The sequence below is a fragment of the Plectropomus leopardus genome, chromosome 2 (assembly GCF_008729295.1).
Source record: "Plectropomus leopardus isolate mb chromosome 2, YSFRI_Pleo_2.0, whole genome shotgun sequence".
NCBI classification, from domain to species: Eukaryota; Metazoa; Chordata; class Actinopteri; order Perciformes; family Serranidae; genus Plectropomus; species Plectropomus leopardus.
In genome coordinates this window covers 24,128,344-24,146,926 of record NC_056464.1, presented here as the reverse complement: position 1 = coordinate 24,146,926, position 18,583 = coordinate 24,128,344, and the positions used below count along the sequence as shown (strand labels likewise).

General features: G+C 41.7%; 2 protein-coding genes across 2 annotated transcripts in view; one reads left to right on the top strand and one right to left on the bottom strand.

Annotated features, from left to right (window-relative positions):
* Window positions 1–4,688, top strand: part of arhgap9 (Rho GTPase activating protein 9) — a 62,879-nt gene extending 58,191 nt beyond the window's left edge. The window contains exon 22 of the mRNA XM_042505762.1: window positions 3,511–4,688. Coding sequence (XP_042361696.1) covers window positions 3,511–3,697 — 187 coding nt within the window. The 3' untranslated portion in view covers window positions 3,698–4,688. The remainder of the gene's footprint in view (window positions 1–3,510) is intronic.
* A 4,244-nt stretch (window positions 4,689–8,932) lies between these two features.
* Window positions 8,933–18,583, bottom strand: part of LOC121957215 (zinc finger E-box-binding homeobox 2-like) — a 30,887-nt gene continuing 21,236 nt past the window's right edge. The window contains exons 2-8 of the mRNA XM_042505750.1: window positions 18,204–18,491; window positions 14,524–14,733; window positions 12,696–12,889; window positions 12,445–12,556; window positions 10,709–12,207; window positions 10,400–10,583; window positions 8,933–10,313 (exon numbers count right to left, since the gene is read on the bottom strand). Of these exons, the coding sequence (XP_042361684.1) occupies window positions 9,673–10,313; window positions 10,400–10,583; window positions 10,709–12,207; window positions 12,445–12,556; window positions 12,696–12,889; window positions 14,524–14,733; window positions 18,204–18,491 (3,128 nt within the window). The 3' untranslated portion in view covers window positions 8,933–9,672. The remainder of the gene's footprint in view (window positions 10,314–10,399; window positions 10,584–10,708; window positions 12,208–12,444; window positions 12,557–12,695; window positions 12,890–14,523; window positions 14,734–18,203; window positions 18,492–18,583) is intronic.

Below are 18,583 nucleotides of genomic sequence, written 5' to 3'. Positions count from 1 at the left end.
CTGCCATTTGTCTCTGTCCAGAAGATGGCACATTTCATAATGCTAGAATTTTCCCTCGGGGTATTTCAACACAAAGGAATGAACCAGATGCCCTTGTAGGAAAATCTCCTCCTCACAACTTTTTAAAAGTGACCACAAGGGGGGGCAGTTTCCTTGTTGTTCAGGGATACTTTGGCCACGGCTCTCGGAGTGTGCCAGGTCTGTACCAGGATCACACTGTTGTTAACTTTGGGTCCCTGTGAAGATGAAAAGGCTGGAGGAAGATGAATGGTGTACGATGTTGTGCGAGCCAGTTCCTTTTACAGTACATAAAATGTGTGTTTTTTACCGCCTATGGTTTTCCTTCCACTCCAGGGGTGAGTGTTCGTGTTCTGAGGCCGATGTTTGTGCCAGGGTGTGGTGGGCCCCATGAATTTGTCAACTCTGTGTCTTTCTCTCATTTTCTCCCCGCTGTCATTCCTCTCCCCCCTCGCTCTGTTTCTCATTTATTATCTCCCTGCTCAATCATCCCCGTCGCCTCCTCTCCTGCTCGCTCGCTACCTTCCTTTACTTCCTCTTCATTCTCTTCTTCTCCTTTTCCTCTTCCTCCTCTCTTCCTCCTCTTTCCATCCCTTTCTCCTTTTTTTTTTCTCCCTTCTCCTCCTCCCTCCGCCTTCCCCCCGCGCTCTCCTCCTTGCCTCGAAGGTCCCATGGGAGCCTTGTGGTTCGTCTGCTGGAAGGCATACCAACACCACCGCCGCCACCACTGGAACCTCTCTCTTTTCTCTCTCCTCGCCCTCTCCCTCGCTCGCTACGTTTTTTTTTTTCTCCCTCTTCCCTCTCTCTCTTTTTTCCTCCTCTCTTTTTAATGTGGAAGTTTTGAGCAATTGCTGGCTGCTTCTGTGGCTTGGTGGGAATGGCATTTTTAGAAGAATGCCTCATGCTGTGGCTTAAACCCATTCCTGAGTCCCCCCCGATCACACACACACTCACACACACCAACATAGGTGGATACAGGCGGTGGATTTAGACATTTATGTGCACAAATTTAGATTGTAAAGTCCAGATACATGGGCACGAACATGTATGCTAAAACAAGATGTCATTGGCGGACGTGGATATTTTTAGTTACTGTCCTGAGTTTGTAAAAGTATAAAGATGTCACATGCTGACCGCAAGCATGAAGCTGTTTGGGCAGTTAGCAGTCATCTACTGTTTGTGCCTGCAGGCCCAAAGATGGTTCAAACAAGAGTCCACAGCCACGCTCGTCAGGCCGTGTTGCCTCGAGCTAAATGTTAATGTCAGCATGCTTACATGCCCGCAATGACAATGCAAACATTCAGCTGGTACAATGTTAACCATGTTCACCATCTTAGTTTAGCACAGTGATCCTCAAACATTTTCTGTCATGCCCCAGCAGCTTAAAAAGTTCAGGCCCACCCCGCCACCCCACAAGCTGTTAATCAGTCATTAACCCTTTGAAACATGGATCAATATCATTTTTCTTGTGCTGCATTTAGACGCCTTTCACAAGTATTTAAACCTTCCAACCTGAGCAAATTGGTTTGAATTCCTTTAAAAAAGGAAATCAATAACTTGGTCCCACAAAAACCAAAAAAAATTAGATTAAAAAACTAACCCTAGATAGATAGATAGATAGATAGATAGATAGATAGATAGATAGATAGATAGATAGATAGATAGATTTTAGGTTTATTTTATTTATTCATTTATTCTTATTTCATTTTTTCACAGTTCTATTTTTAAAAATATTTAACAAAATTTTAATCGCCTTTTTTAAATCATTTCATTTTTTTCTAATTTTCAGACAATTTTTTGTACTTTTTACTCATTTTTACGCTGCTCATTGCCTTCCTCCAATGTTTTTAAAAGAAATCAAGTCATAAATGTTATTCTTATGGTCTAAAACAGTCCAAAATGTGTTATGAACATCCCAAATTCAAAAGCTGGAGTGTAAAAGGTCAAATTTGTGCCACCATAGAGTGTAAAGTCTGGAGCTGCTCTGTTGACAATGAAAGATGAAATAAGTTCTAGATGACACTGAGAGCACCGGGGAAATGTTAGTATATGGGTACATTTCCTGTTTAAAGACTGAGACAGCTACTGTAGAATAAAGCTCCTTTGGGTATAAAATATAAAACAATGATTCATTGGGTCCACCAAAGCAGCCTCCTATTCATCGTCTATGAAGCAGCTTCAGGCTTAATATTTGATGACATCACAAGTTTAAGACTGACTTCACTGGTTTTTGTCTTTGTGGGAGTGTAGCTCAGGTTCACAAATAATGATTGAACTTTTCTTGGCCATGGAAAAAATATGTTAGAATTGTTAATTTAGGTGCTGTGTCCCTTTAACAATTTTGTGGGGAACTTATGAATAAATATAATGATCCATGTTGAATTTCAGTGACATTAAGGTCAGCAATGACAGCATCAGCAAACTCTTATTCATTTTCTTTTTTTACGTAAATCATATTCATTCAACTATGTTTTACCCTGGTCTTTGTGCCTCCGGCAGTGGCACTATGCTCCCCCAGGAGGCCCGCCGAATACTTTTAGAGCCACTGTATTTTGGGCTTAAACGTGGAAGTGCCAAAAACTGCAGTTCTTTGAATGATCACTTGAGGCCGGCTCCAAAATAAATCCTCGTAGACAGCCGTGTTAAAACGCCCAAATTCACAGCAGAAATTGACATGTTTACAGCCTGGCACAAAAAAGGTTTTTGTGTCTATAGCTAATTTCAATATTCATTGCAACTATAAGGGGGTAATTGTTTATATAACTCTCCTATTTATGTTTTATTAAGGCCTGAAGTTAGGCATAATTAAGGGAGGGCCACTTTGAGTGACAGACTGTCTGCTGTCCACCCCTCACGCCTTCACAGTGCCAGCCTCTCACCCAAATATGGTAACTTCTGGCTCCTAAAAACCAAGATGGCAGCTGCTGTGATGCCAAACTCGCTTCAAAACGTCCACAAACCAATGTGCGATGGAGATAAATCCGTATTATTCTACTGTAAAGTTTGGCATTTTAAAAAAATGAGGGGGTTCAATGAGGATTTAGTCTGTTTTGGAGCCAGCCTCAAGTGGCCAGTAGAAGAACTGCAGTTTCTGAGACTTCTGTCTTTATTTTTCAACCCTGGAGGTTTTACCGCTTGGTGTGTAACAAAATTTTATGGCAATCCATCCTAAAGTTGTTGAGACATTTCACTCAAAACCACAAATGTCAACCTCATGGTGGTGCTTAAGGGAAATGTCAGGGGATCACAAAAAGACTCATTTGCAAACATCATCTGAAGATCATTAAAGTTAGTGCAGAAATTTCATGGCAGTCCATCCAGCAGTTGCTGGCATGTTTCGGTCAGGGCTCAAAGTGGTGGACTGACTGACGCTGCCATCCCGAGAGCCGTCCCGCTGACATGACCAGAGATAAAAATCCACAAGCTGCAAAAATTATATTTTATTTTTTGTTGATATTTTCGATGTTGAACCTCTTTCTGATCTCTCTGCAGAGTGCTGGAGCGTTCAGACACGAACCGAATGACCACCCAGAACATCGGCATCGTGTTCGGGCCAACCCTGATGCGTCCAGAGCGAGACAACGGCAACATGGCGGTGAATATGGTTTACCAGAACCAGGCGGTGGAGCTCATCCTTAGCGAGTTTGACCACATCTTTGGAACACGGGGCCCCTCTTGATCTTTTCGGACAGCGGGGGCCGGGAAGGGGAAGGGGGAGGGGGGGGGTTCCCAAAAGCTCCTCCAGATCAGACGAAAGCACAAGTACTGCAGTATTTGTCCTCTTTGCCTGTTGACTCATGTGGTGTAAAATGGGTTTCACATCGAAAGATAATTACGGGGTAAAAAGAACCAGGACAGAAAGCTGCTAATCATGACATCTGGCCTCCATATAGAGCCACGCTAAAACAATAATAGTAAAACAAACCAATTTTAGCTGCATTACTTGTGTCTTTGACTGCAGATGTGGAGCGCAGCCCTAGTTACTGCTGGAGCGGACGGCTACCTTGTCACTTGTCCTGGATGTTTTAAGACGCGATCTAAAAGCCATAAAAGTGATTAATCTCCTCCGGTTAGCTGAGTATTGACCGGTTATTTATCAAGGAATGTGAGGAAGGTTGTGTCCTAACGTAGCACTGAAACTTAGCAGAACCATCTCACTGTGAAAACACATGCACCAGCACCTCTTGCAGAAAAGATGGACAGATCACACCTGCTGTGGAGAGCAGAAGATAAACTGTAAAATATGCAAACAAGCAGGAAACTAGCTGAGCGTGTGAACATGCCCGCGTCCCTGCTGAACTTATACAGTGTTTAATGAAGAAATATTTGGAGTTTTAACTCCTCAAAGCATAGGATGATTGTGCCAACAGGGCAGCAAATGTTCCTTTGTACCAAATAGTACTTTGTAGTGTGTGTGGACCCTCGAAGCTTGCGTTATTGTAAAAATTTGGATCTGTCCTCTATTTTTATTAGTTCAAACTCCTCAGATTAAGTTAAAAATATAATTGTAAATATGTGAAATATCGCCTTTGTCAGTTAGAAACACTTTGCATACAGTGTTTACCCTAAACATTATGGATGTTAGCCAAAATCAAACTTTGCTTTTAAATGAAGAGTGTGTCGTTAAAATATTGCTTGGACCTAATCAACTCTCCTGCAATAAAAAAAAAGATAAAAACTGATTTGATCTTTTTTTGTGACATTTAGTCAGGATGTGTGTGTGTGTGCATGTGTGTGTGTGTGTGTGTGTGTGTGTGTGTGTGTGTGTGTCAGGTTGTTTTGTGCTGAGCGTCGGGTTCGCGTGAGAGATAGTAGAAGTGTGTGGAGGTATGTGAGGCCTCAGTGGTGCAGCGGGCGGAGGCATCCCCTGTGATTGGTGCAAAATGCTGCTTTTAATAACAGAACAAAAGAGGAACTGGAAATGCATATGTTTAAAAAATGTGGATTTTCCCCCAAAACCCTCTCACTCTCTCACTCTGTGGCTTTGGTAATTTTATATTGACTGTGGGTTTGGCAAAAGACAAAAAAGAGCAGAGACGAGGGACAGAGGAGGGGAGGGGGGGCAGGAGGAGAACTCATAGATTTTTGCAAAGTTTTATTAGATGTATTTATTCATTTTTATGTTTGGATTATTTCAAGTCATCTGAGTGTGTGACGAGGGGTTAACATGACGTGCGGCTGATTGATGGGGAGTCGTCTGAACTTTTGATCATTGTGTGTCCAAGGTCATCCCTATGTTTGATTGACACTGAAATATTTTTTACTTAAATAGACGACCACATTTGTTTATTTGATCCAAATGCATATATGCACACAGTCATCACAGTTTATAAACGTATCCCTCAGTCAGTACTGCAGTTTCTTTATGGTCTTTTGACAGCCGAGTGTCCCAGAGCCTCCTCACATTTTATTTTTATATTATGCAAAGAAAATATAAGGCCCTTAAATCGTTAATTCATAAAGTATTTTACTGTATCTTTTGTTCTCTCTGAAATAGAAGGGATTTTTCTGTCAATAAAACACCAGTTGCATTAAACAGCTGTAGCCTGTAGCTCTCTGATGTTTTTTATTTCACTTGGTGTGATGGCGCTAATCACTTCCTAAAATAGAATCAGTCCTTCAGAGACACAATCAAACACCCCGCCCTCCTAATCAGCAGTGTGCTGGCAGCAAACGTCAAACTCTATTGCTTTGTCTTTTAATGCTGCCCTGTTTTCGTTCTTCAGTTCCTTTTTTTCTTTCTTCATGGTGTTATTGACCCTTAAACCTGGGCAAATTGGCTTGATTTTGTTCAAAAACATGGGAAGAAGGCAATGAGCAACTTAAGAAGAAAGGTCTCAAAAAATAGCAAGAAAGTAGAAAAAAGTACAAAAAACTTACCTGATTTTTCTTTTTAAAGGAAATGACCTTGAAAGAAGTGCTTAAAATAGAAGTGCTTAATAATTCTGTACACTGTTTTTAAAAATATAGTTATGACAACTATAAATATAGTTTTCTTAACATTTATCCCTCACTTTAAAAAAAAAAACAAAGTCTAACTCTACTCATTTCTTGCAATTTGCTGGACATTTCATATAAAGTTGTTCATTGCCTTTTTGAAAGAAATCAAGCCAAGCTGTTAGGAGGTTAAAGGTTTAAAAACATGTGAAAGCCCTCTGAAAAGTGGTGACCATCCAGGTTTGATCATATCTGATTTACAACAACAGTCTGAATATTGATTAATAAATTGAGAACAATGCAAAATACCAATTGTGCTTCTGTAGCACAACTCAAATGCAGAAAATCTGCAAACCTTAAAAGAAATTAGCTCACAACAATAGTTTTTGATACATGAACTGACGAAACAGCGTGACCATGCTGCATCTGTAGGTAGTTATTCTGTTTGCTGCAACACTAAAACAAAATGTTTTTGAGTGTGTGTAAGTATTTATTAAAAAAAAACGTGTAAGTAAGAAAATTTGGAAAAGGTTTCATATGTTACATGTTTTTCATCCATGTAACTGATTTAAATTTCATCATCCAAACCACTTTAAAAGGTGTAGGTACTTTATGGCAATTTGCTTTGAAAGCTTTATGTTAATGAATCTAGTTTTGTTTTTTTCTTGCAGGAAGAAATACAACCGTGACAAAAACGGGCCGTTTTTATTCTGTATATCATGACTTTTGTCTTTTGTTAGGTTGTGTAAAATTCATTTGTGAAGAGACACTTGTGCAGTACAATGTTGGAGGAACAGTGTTTCTGCCCACTAATGAGTCTGTATCTGTGTTCATCGTCTACAGACAGGCCTGCTTGCTCTGCTGCACCGTCACTACGGGGAATTGAAACTTTGAAATGCTCAGCCCCCAATCCGACAACCTGTTGCTTGTGGATGGGACATGCTGCACTGTTGCAAGTGATGCTGACTGTGGAGATTTTTGTGCACCACATTTAAAAGTCAAGGCACTCCTCAATTAAATGTCACCTTATTCGCCAAAAAAACAGCGGAGCTATCAGAAAAATGTCACCAATTGTTGGTGCAACAGTTGACTAAATGCTGCTGATGCATGGCACCCAAAAGTAACCGACCTACATCACTTGTTATGGTTTGTTAATGTTACGGTTAGCCAATTGTTTACTCAGCCAACCGTTAACCTAAAGCTCAGTGTATCAAATACCAGCAGAGCCACTCAGCCCCTGCATGCCCCGGCCACATCCACAGGTTTACAGGCACCCAGCAGCCACCTCTGATGAATCATCATGCAAACAGACACAAGCAGCCACCCACAAAAAGTGAGTGTGAGCTGCCAGGCTGCAGTCGAGCTTCAGAACTGTCTGTTTAGACTGAAAATTTGTAAAAGCAAATTGACAGTTGACAGCAGAGTGAAAATTTAATAATTTAACCTTAATTTTATAGCCGCTTGAAGATAACTGAACCGATTACACTTAAATCTTATGATTACATGCTCACAGAGGCTAGAGCAAGACTTTTTTCTATTAAAACACAAGAAAATGCAGATTTTTAACCAGAAAAATCAACAAAATACAAGATTCTGATGACAAACTATGTACAATTTTATTACAAATATCCACAAACATGCAAAAAACATATGAAAGGTTAATACAAAAGTTGCACGAGTGCCAGTAAAAGATAAAAAACACTGCTTGATATAAAACGTGTTCAGACACTAAGTGAAAGTAACCCACCTCTTGCCTATTTTTTTGACCCAGAAATATCAGGTAAGGAACTATGCACGAGTGGGATGGCAGTTAGTGTGTCACATATGCATATCTTTGGCGATGAACACACACACACACACACACTATGACCAAGAAGAGTCTTTGGCGTATGGTATGCATGAATGCGACAAGCTTAGTCACACCTCATGCACCACTGTCTTATCTTGTCGTACCAAGGCTTTGTCGGATTACTCACAGCGTCTGAGTGCATCTGAGGCACTTTTCACGTTGACTACACTGCAGTCAGAAAGAGGAAGTTAAAAGCTGGTGCATATGTCCTGAGTCTTGACCTTCTTGCCACACCTCAACAGAAAGCCCAAAATGTGTGACACATCATTGAGAAAATAGGTTGCAGCACATGTAAATTATTCCGAGAAACAGGAGACGTTTTAGCATAAAGCAGCTCTGACTGATTATTACACAAACAGCAACACAGTGCAAGTTTTACCTGCTCCCTCGAAGGAAAAACCCCAAAGACTGACATCATCTTTTACCCATTTAACAAACAAAGATGCAGGAAGGACCGTCCCTTAATAACGCATACAATTAAAAAGGTGAAGTCTGCTGTTTTTTGTCTCAGAAATAACTAACCTATCAGTTCTTCCTCTTTTTACTGCCTGTTGTGAACTACCAAACTGACTGCTGATTAGTCAAAGCTACTGAGCACCACGGTGAACCTGAAGAGATGAGCTGGTTGTAACTTTTGATTTCACAGCATGAATGATAAAAGGAGGACTGCTTCTGGGACAAAGTACCAGCTGCATGTGTGTATTTTGATGTAAAACATATACAAGTTATTGCTCTTAAAATAGAGGTAAGGATTTGTATGTAATAATACCACAGGTAATTGATACTTATGAGAAAGAATAAATACACTAACTGAGAATCAAGTGATTCTGATTAATATGGCGGCTTCTGTAACATTTAATGTTTAACTTTGATGGCATGTTAAAGGGAAACCCCAAAATCAAAAATACAAATTTTTACTCTTACCTGTAGTACTGTTTATTAATCTAGATTGTTTCGTTGTTGCTCAAGAAAATTCGCAGACCTTGTTTTGAGCCATGAAACTGCTCACAACAAGGTCTGTCTGTAACTGGGGCATGATTTCTGGAAAGTGTCATTGGTGTTGAGTTTTTCAAATGTGTTTTTTTTTTTTTTGCGCTTTGAGCACCATTAGCCAAGTGCCATCTTCATATTGGAGAGAGGGCAGACATCTCTATGACGGATATCTCCTATAGTCAAACAAAACAATCTAGACTGATAAAAAGCCCTACAAATAAGAGAACAGACATGTATTTTTGAGTTTGGGTTGAAATGTTCCTTTAAAGTAACAGTAGATGTCTTGCAATCCAGCAATCAATCATTTCCTTCAACGTGTGGTTTCTTAAACCAATCACTCGTGTAAATCTACATGTAAACAGTCCAAATGTTTCAAACAAAGTAAACTGGATCCTGGACATAAAAATACAAAAGCCCTCTTCTTCATTGGTTGTGCAACAGTCAGCAGCAGCAAGCCTATAAAAAGTGAGATTTCTGCAAAGTCACATCTGGATATGTGACCTGATCTCTGGTAAGTCAACCCAAATGCTTTTTAGCTGTCCTGGAAAACAAAAAACAATGAAAAATAAACAGACAAACAAAAAAGAAAGGAAAAAAAGGCGCTGTTGGTACATCAAGTCTATTTTGCATGATAAAATATTATAATTTGTGTTGTCACATATATTTTTTCTGAATGGCTTAATCCACTTAAAGGCCATCTATGCTTTGACAGTTCTGTGCATTTTTTTTCATGTTGTAAAAATGAGTAAAAAAGTCCGTGGAACTGTAATATTTATATATACATGTGTATGAGGAAAAGTCTATATATATATTTATATATATATATATATATATATATATAGTATATGCATTGTATTTGGCCTTTTAAAGTCACCTTAAGTTTTGATTCTGGGTAAATCTGTTAAATCCAGGCTCAGTTCACATTTGTCCAAGTCTCCCTTCTGGTCCTCGGTGTCTCGGCCCCAGAACTGTCTCTCTGCATCGTCAACATGGTTTCCAACACCGTAACCATTTCTCTCATTCTGCACTCCGTTCTCTCCTGTAGGTGATCCGTGGATGGGACTACCTCCCAGCTCCTCTGCCGCTCCTGACAAACTCACATGTGCCTCCTCCACAGGACCATCACTAACTCCTGCCTCTTTATCCTCCTCCTCTTCCTCCTCCTCCTTGAGGACCTCTGCAGCTCCGTCCAGACTGGAGTCGCTGAGAAAGGAGTGTGCTGTTTGGTTATCCTCCATGGACAGAGGGGCGTCGTCAACGAGGCGGCCCCCGAGATTACTGCCAGCCCCTGGGGTGAGAGGCATCTCCTCCTGGTCCTGGTCTGGATCCTGGTCTTTGCTGCAGTAGGCATAGCGGTGGTTCATGTGCTGCGAGTACGAGCCGGAATGAGAGAAGCGTTTGCCACACTTGTCACATTGGTAGGGTTTCTCTCCAGAGTGCAGCCGGCTGTGCTCGATCAGATGGTGCTTATGCTTGAATGCCTTGTTGCAGATTTTGCATTCATGAGGACGTTTACCTGTAACGAACACAGAGAAATTGTTTCAAAGAATTTATGTATAGCACATGGCACATAACATGAGTGTTCGTGAGAAAGTTACAAACCTGTGTGCTCGTATTTGTGTCGGAGCAAAGAACTGCTCTTTTGAAAGGTTTTTTCGCAAATGTCACAAGCGTAAAGCCCCTCGTCTGTCTTCCTCAGTCTTTTCCTCCCCGGTCCTCCTTCTCCCTCTAGACCTTCATCCATGAGAGAGAGGTAGTCCAGAGCTCCACGGCTTAACACCTCACCCTACAGAGAAAAGATGAAAATGTGTATCACAATATACATAATAGTAGAGTTTTCATGTATTTTTGTAAGTGCCGCTGCAGTAATTTTGTTGTTGTAAACAAACCTGGAGGACAGGCTGTACTCACCATGAGAGCTTGTCTCTCCTGATGAATCTTTTTTAGCGTCGCCTCTGCGTCTGCCTCCATCATGTAAGCCATAGGTGAGAGAAACCCGGGGTTATTAGATGGCTGACCGAATGGAATCGCAGCCATGCCGTCATGTCCTGAAAGCCCTAAACCAGCCTGATTGAAGATAGGAAATCCATTATATAAGGAAGCTGGAAACATAGGCGCTCCGGCCCCGCTGTAGACCGGGTGGTGGTGAAGGGGGAGATGTGAAGTTGGACTTGGTCTGCTGAGCTGCAGGGTCCTCTCTCCCCGGGCTGAGGTGCCATTTACAGTTTTGTTCCTTCCCTCTTGGTCTGAGAGCTGCTTGGGCAGAGAGAGGTCCAGAGGCTCGTTCTGTGCGGACCAGGGGCTGCCGGTTTGGTTCCGAGGCGAGGACAGTTCAGGAGGACAGCTGGTGAGGTCGAGGCAGACCGGAGAACCAAACCCTGAAGAGGGAACCCTCTTTTTGACACGAGGTGATGACAGCTCCGGGGAATGGTTGACTGGTTGTCTTGGGCTTCCCTTTTCCTGGCTGGACCAGTATGCTCGTGAGGACAGGGCATCGTGGTGCGGCTGTGGTGGAGAGTGCATGGCCACCAGAAGCTGCTGCGGTACAGAGTGCCAGCTGGGCTTCGGTAATGGTGATTTGTTTTCAGAGAGGCCGTTGGTTACTTCACTTGGTTTGCTGTTCTCCGGTTGGAGACCCGATCTACGGAAGAATAAAGGTGGTGATGGGTGATCTTTGCTGCGAAGTCCCTCGGGCGCCTCCACCGCCTCTCGGTTCATCTTACAGAGGTAGCGCTCATGCTGCAGGAGCACCGCCATGTTGGGGAAAAGCTGGGAGCACCAGCGACACGTCACTCCAAGCACACCTCTCTCCCCTTCACCTGACCTCACTGCATCTCTTCTCCTGTCAGGCGACACCTTCCTGTCAGGCCCTCCTCCGTTGTAAATCACCCTCCTTTCCTCCACTGCAGCTCCTCCTCTGTCAATCTCCTCATCTTTCTTCACCTCCCTGTGAAGCATCTCCTGCAGCATCTGTTCAAACTTGGTCCCAGAGTGCAGGTAGGGCAGCAGGGTGGTCCCTTTCAGGATACTGGCCTTCAGAGAGAGTTCTGCCGAGGGGTCCCAGAGCCGAGCCAGGTCTGATGCTCTAGGGAAGCCTGTGGGGTTGTGGTCCTGCAGTGACAGCTGATGAGGATCCTCTGGTGCTCGACCCAGAGGTGCAGAATGATCTTGGGTCTGTGAAGTCAATGGAGAGCCTTTTTCGGTACTGTTTCTCCCCCCGCCTGCAGAGGGAGATGTTGGAAATGAGTGGTGGTAGGAGCTTTGGCTATGTCCATTAAATGCACCGCTGGCTCCTCCTGTGTTTCCATTTCCTCCACCACTCAGGCACTTTTTGCTACTTAAATGGGAGCTGTAGGAACCCGAGTGAGAGAAACGTTTCTTGCAGTTGGAGCACTCATAAGGTTTCTCACCTAAAGAATGACATGCAGATGGGATATATGAGTCAGAAGATGGTGAGAGCAGAACATTAGTAGAACATTTTTGCATAAATATCCTGTCCTGTCGTAGATTATTTTAACTTGTTTATTGTCAACACATTAAATTAGGTATAATTTCATAGTGGCAGGATAAGTAAGGGTTGGTGATACAGTGGAAACAATAGCAAATTGCTGGGTGAGTATAAATGTTTTGATGTTATTTTGTCTCACCGCTGTGGATGCGGAGATGCTCTTTGAGGTGGTGTTTGTACTTGAATGCTTTGCCACACTGCAGACATTTGAACTTCCTGGTCTCAATGCTGGGATCCAAACTGATCACATTCTGGAATGACATTGCCATTAGTTTTATAATATGACACATTTAAGGACAAATTTCAGGGTGTAAGGATGCTTTGATGATTTGGCTCACTGCAGTAAAAAAAAAATTAAAAAGGTTCTCTTGCTGTCTGTGTGTATCTCACCTTGTCCTGTACTTGGTTGTGAAGGGCCAGGTGTCGCTCCATCTGTGCCCTTAGGGTGGCAGTGTATCCACAGAGTGGACAGACCATGGGGCCCCCCTCCCTCTCCTGACAGTACTTGATGTGGTCCCTCAGAGAGGCCCCTCGCTGGTACATCCTGTGGCAGAATGGACAGGCCTGCTGGATCCTTCCTGCATCTAGAGTCCAGAAAAGGCGGTGATATTTTAAACAGATAATGGACATTTTCACATATTTAGGGACTATTTTTTATTTATCAGAGGAGGGGGGTGGCTGTGATGTGACTTTTTTTATTTTTATTTTATCTTGACCTCCTAAGTTAAAAATATTTTTCCTTGAGCCTCCCTGAGTGACTGATGGAAACTGCATGTCCCTCCATCCACCATAAATAAGCCCTAACCCATTTTAAAAAAAATATTCATACCATATGCAGGTAATGGAGCTGATGCAACAAACAGATCAACACTAACAATAATTGCTGGCTGTGATAAATGATGCAATTTTGACAATTTTGAAAGAGAACATGTCTTTCACACCTGCTGACAGGGGTTGGGGTTCATATGGTATTTAAAATAAATACAAAAGACAAACATTTAAAGATGTATGTCCCTCCCCTAAGCCAAAACAAAAAACAAAAAAAAAATCCTGCCCCAGTTCAAGAACATGCTTCTCCTCCCCTCTGAACAGTCCCTTATTAAATATATCTGTCCATTCACCAAACTGACAGCGGCTGGAACCTATTCCAGCATGCATTTAGGAATTTTATTCACTTTATATATAGGAACACATGAGAAAGTCTTAATTAAGTATGCTTTGATTCGCCTAAAAATATTGTAACATGTCCATGTTGTAATTGTAGCTATTTACATTGACAGTTATGTTGCGTATGGCATATTGCGTGGCTTATTGAGTTAAGATGTGTTATTTACTTGTATTATGATATTCAACTTGACAATCTATTAAACTATTTCGCAATTATATAAACTTGGTATATTTGTTATAAAATATTAAATTAGAAGCAACATATTAAAACTGTGGGACCCAACATTATACTGTTACATGAATGAACTGGTTAAACATGAATGTGTGAATGTGTGTGGGGTTTTTTTTTTTTGTTTGTTTGTTTTTTTTGTCAAATCCTGTCATATGCCGTTTGTTGTAGCATAGGTGGCTGATAAGATGAAGTGTGAAAAGCTTTTTCCTTTCATTTTCTCAGAATAACATTAGCATGCACAATCTGATATGTGCTGTATCACCACTATATAACTGTCAGCCTGCAGCTGAGTGGTTCACAATTCTAACAATATGCTGCCTGGCTCAAGGGCAGTCATTTCAGATTTGATGACTTTCCATTTGGTATTGTGGTGTATTATGCTTTGTTTTTTTAGGCTCCTATTTCAGTTGTGTAAGGAGGTCACGAGGTCAAAGGTCTAGGGACGGTTAGACCTTGAAGCCACGCGTACAAAATACCGGCCCCAGGTTAAAAGTAACATGGAATGAGGCTCCTTCCAAATAAGGAGATATTTGTGGGGTCTTGTGATTGATCACAACAGGTGAAAAGTTGTTTACTGACAAATTTATCGATGTCTGTACCTATATAAGAGACTTGTATGAGCTGTGAGAGAGAGATTCGCATTGGTCCTGAATCCTCTCCCAGGCAGACCATGGTGCCTGGTGGATGCTGAACTTGCTGCAATAAATTGATTATTATGCAACCAAGTCGGTGTCCGTGGAGGTTTCTTCATCTTCCACACATCATTGCTACTTAAGAAACAGCGACAGTATCACTGCAGCTGTTCGATCGTCAGCCTACCTGCTCCCTCAGGTGAGCGGTGCTGAGCTCCTGGAGACCAGATGGCGGGTGGCAGCTCATCGTGTCTGCTGCTTGGGTGGTAGACTGCTGCTGTGCCATTGTGGTTCAGGTGGTCCAACAGACTGGTTGAGGTAGAGGCCTTCCTCAACTGGGCCAGAAATTCATAGTGGGCCAGGTCCTCCAAGGCATTCTGGGAGTCTGAGTTCTTACCTTTGAGCAAAGAAAAAGATGAAAAGGAACTGTTATATAACAAAGACATTAGTTCCTACATTAAAGGAATACTTAATGCTTAAAAAAAACACCTCAGTACTGAAGTCTGGCTTTAAAGAGAGCAAATTCATTTCCCTGTTCTTACTCTATTTATCCGTACCGTATCCTTGTTATGTCCTGTTCTTACCATCTTTTCATTTTTAAATGTATTTACCTGTTGATCTATCTCTTATTCATCTGTTTTTTTTATTTTTTACCTTTGTTTTATCCCCACTGATTTGATATCTTCTTCTTATATTATTTCTTGTATTATTTGTAATCATCTTTTATTGCAGTTATTCTTATATTCTCTAAAACTTTATTAATTTAGTACTTTAACTGCCTTTTGAGATCTGCCTGTTGTTTTTTTTTTTTAACTTTTACTCCTTTTTTTGCTTTATTCTTGTTGATCTTTTGTATATGCATTTTGGTTTTGCCCCTTTGTTCTAGACCTTTCTCTGTTTGGCATGTTTTTTTATGTTTATCTTATTATTCCCTGAGTTCCTGTCTTTATTATTATTAGTAGTAGTAGTTTAGTTTTAGTTTTACTCTAAGTTCAGTTTGTAGCAGCCAGCAAAAAAAGAGCAGACTGCTCCTTTACTGCACAGCAGAGGATTGCTGATCCTGTGAGGGAGTGGGTGTGGCAGTGCAGAGGAGAAGGTGATTAGTGCTGGCACCTGGGTGAGGAAAAAAAAACTCATGCAGCATGGAGGAGAACAGAGAGGAGTGAGAGTGATAAAAGGAGGAAATCATGTGATATTTAAATCAGTTTCTGGATATCTTTGTCCCACAAAGAGAATGTGATGTTTTAGTAATCAGAGCAGGAGTTGATCCTACAACCAGCTGGATTTTGTAACTTCCTGGACAACAAGGCATTGCTGGAGGTGTTGATCTCTGGAGCAGGAAGCAGGAATTGAATCTTGTTCAACTACTTCATTAACCTGTCAGATGTCACTGTGGACTTTTGTGCCTTGTTTGGGCCCTGAAGGCAAGTGTTTCTTTCCTGGCTTCTCTCCAAGGTAAGTTATATTATTACGTGTCCTTAGATAAACTTCAAAAATGTATACTGCTATTATTACCATGCGATTGGTCATCGGTCACTTGAATGTGCTGTCATTCATCATTGCGGCCCCTGTCAGCTGTCAACAAGCTGCCATCTGTGTGTGGCTCAGTTGATGTAATGTATGTTCTACTTTGCACAGGATTGTGGGTCAGAATATCCAGAAAAGCACGTTGGATTGCATACTGCAAAATCTGACAGGATGCAGTAGAACATCCTGTTATTTTTGGCACATTGCCTTTGACATATTATATATTGGGAGATACTATATCTTTTTTTGCCATAGTATATAGTATGGTAGTATGGGAATTGGAATGCACAGCGTGTTTTCAAGGTCCTCATTTGAGTTATTTCATCAAGTGACGTTTGATTTTTATATCAGGATTCTGAATTTGGATTTTGGCTCTCTTGAGCTGATTGATATGTTGTGTGTGAGACATCATATTGCAGTGTAAACTATAGCCATTTAATTTGATTATTATTTAGGTTCAGTATATTGGGATTTAATTAATTAAAATAAATTTGTGCTAGTTTTTGTTTTTTGTCTTGTGCATTTTTGTAACTAAGGTAGCTATGCAGGCTGTCTCTGTAATGTGACAGATTTTGATAATTCTCCTGTCTGGTGCCAACTTTACTTTAGATATTTGGAGATGAAACCACACTACAAGTTTAATGCTAGGGTTTTCAGCAAAAAAAATGTACGTGTTTGGGAAGCACTGAGCATACGGCTGGATTAATGACATTTGGATTTTACTGCACCAGTTTTGTGAGACTTTATGTATGAATGTTTAGATATAGTTTTGCTGTGTTGAAAAGGGTCTCCAAATTGCTGTTTTCCTCAGAGCCATGCTAGTTTTCTTCACACATTTAAGGTAACGCAGCGTGACTGATTGATTTATGACAAAAAAACGTTGTAACTGTTGTGCAGTGTCTGGGATTTTGTAAAATGTTCTATGTGATTCTGATACATACAAGCACTCTGCCTTATTAGTTAGATTTGAAGGAAAATATTAGTATGAGATTCTTTTTTTCTTTATTTAATTCAAGTTTCACTGAAATAAAAATCCTGCCCAAGAAGGCGGCATAAAAGCTGTGGTATGACAATAAAAACAATACAAAAATAGGAGAAGAATAGTGTCACACACTGCACAAAATACCATAAACAATGCTGAGGATGGGGTGACCTCTAGCTCTCACTTGGTAGACTGTGGGCCTAATATGGGCGACGGCCTTTGCAGAGGCCCGGGTTCGATTCTGACCAGCAGCCCTTTGCTACATGTCATCATTTCTCTTTCTCCAACCTGTCCTGTCTATCTTAAGCTGTGCTATTGATGAAAAAAGGCAAAAAAAATGCCCAAAAATAGTCTAAAAAAACCCTGCAGGTTAATATATGGCATTCGTGACCTCTCCTACAACTGGTTCGTCGAATGCTTTAATGACTGTAACTGTACGTGTCTTGTTCAAATATTCATGTGTGCAGAGGGAGAGAGGATAGAGTGACTGAAACTGAATCTAATGGGACTAAATTGTTTACTTGACTGACAGATAAAACAATGCATTCAGGGAACTATTTGGCCAGAAATGAAACTAGATTGAAGAATTCTTTCTGATTTGTGTCCTTGAGTGCAGTGACAGACAGACAGAGAGAGAAAGAAAGCCACGTGAAGAAGAGAGGGCGCCTCCTATCATGAATCAAGCCAGTCAGCTTACAGCGACTTTGAGGAAGATTTTTCAAATGTTTGCAGATGTTGGCATATTTTGAGCTGTTTTTTATGTGGTGGAGGGAAGAGCCTGTGCGGCTGAGTGTTGTAAAAACTCAGCTTTGCCTTCATCAGGCAAGGCCAAATCACACGAGGCGAGGGAGCTAAGTGATTGTTAGTAGGCAAGCCGCGTGAGCCTTTGATCTCTCCTAAATAAAAGGGAAAGCCTCGCGTCGCGCAGTGCTGATTTCAGTACCGTAACGTCACCTCTTTGATGCATGGAAATATTGTGACATTGTGTGGGATGAGTTCTTTTGTCATGCTTTCAGAGGGCTGCCTTTTCAAAGAGAAGAGTGAAAAAAAGGAACAGCTTGTAGGGAAGGCATGGTTTCACAAGGAGCTGATATGAAGGTGTATACAGAGGGCTCTGAGAGGCAGCGTGAGACTGGCGGCGTCTTGCATCAGAAAAACACTGTAAACTTGTTTACACATACAGTGGTGTCCTACACAGCAGCCTCATACAGTATAGGGATCAAATTTCACATAGCTTTGCTACTTTCTTGGCCAGATTTTCATTCTTCAGAAACAAAACAGGGATATTTCAGAGTTCACAAAGTAACTTAAAACAGCAAAAGTTTGCCAGTTTTTGTATACTTTAGGTTAGAACTTACAGTACATCCTCAGTGACTCCTGGCCCCCCTCCCTGTTAGCGGCAGATGTAGTAGTGGTGTCGTCTGCAGCCTCGGCCTCCTGCTCCACCTGTGGCCAGTAATTCCTGCTGCCGGGGCTGAGGCTGTGCGGCCGTGTTGAGCGAGCAGGGCTGCCAGGCTCTTCCGTCCCCTCACTAGGTGTCAAGCTTGTCTTATCCAGGCTCTCCTGGTAGTCCTGGGGCTCCAGGCTCCACAGGCCCACCTCATCCTCCCCCTCAGATCCCAGTGAACCCACTTGCTCAGCATCCACTGTGAGACAGAGAGACAAAAGACACTGGATCAGACTGACAAGTTCTTTTTTGAATGCAATACAGCAGACAGACAGTATGCTCATTAGAGAT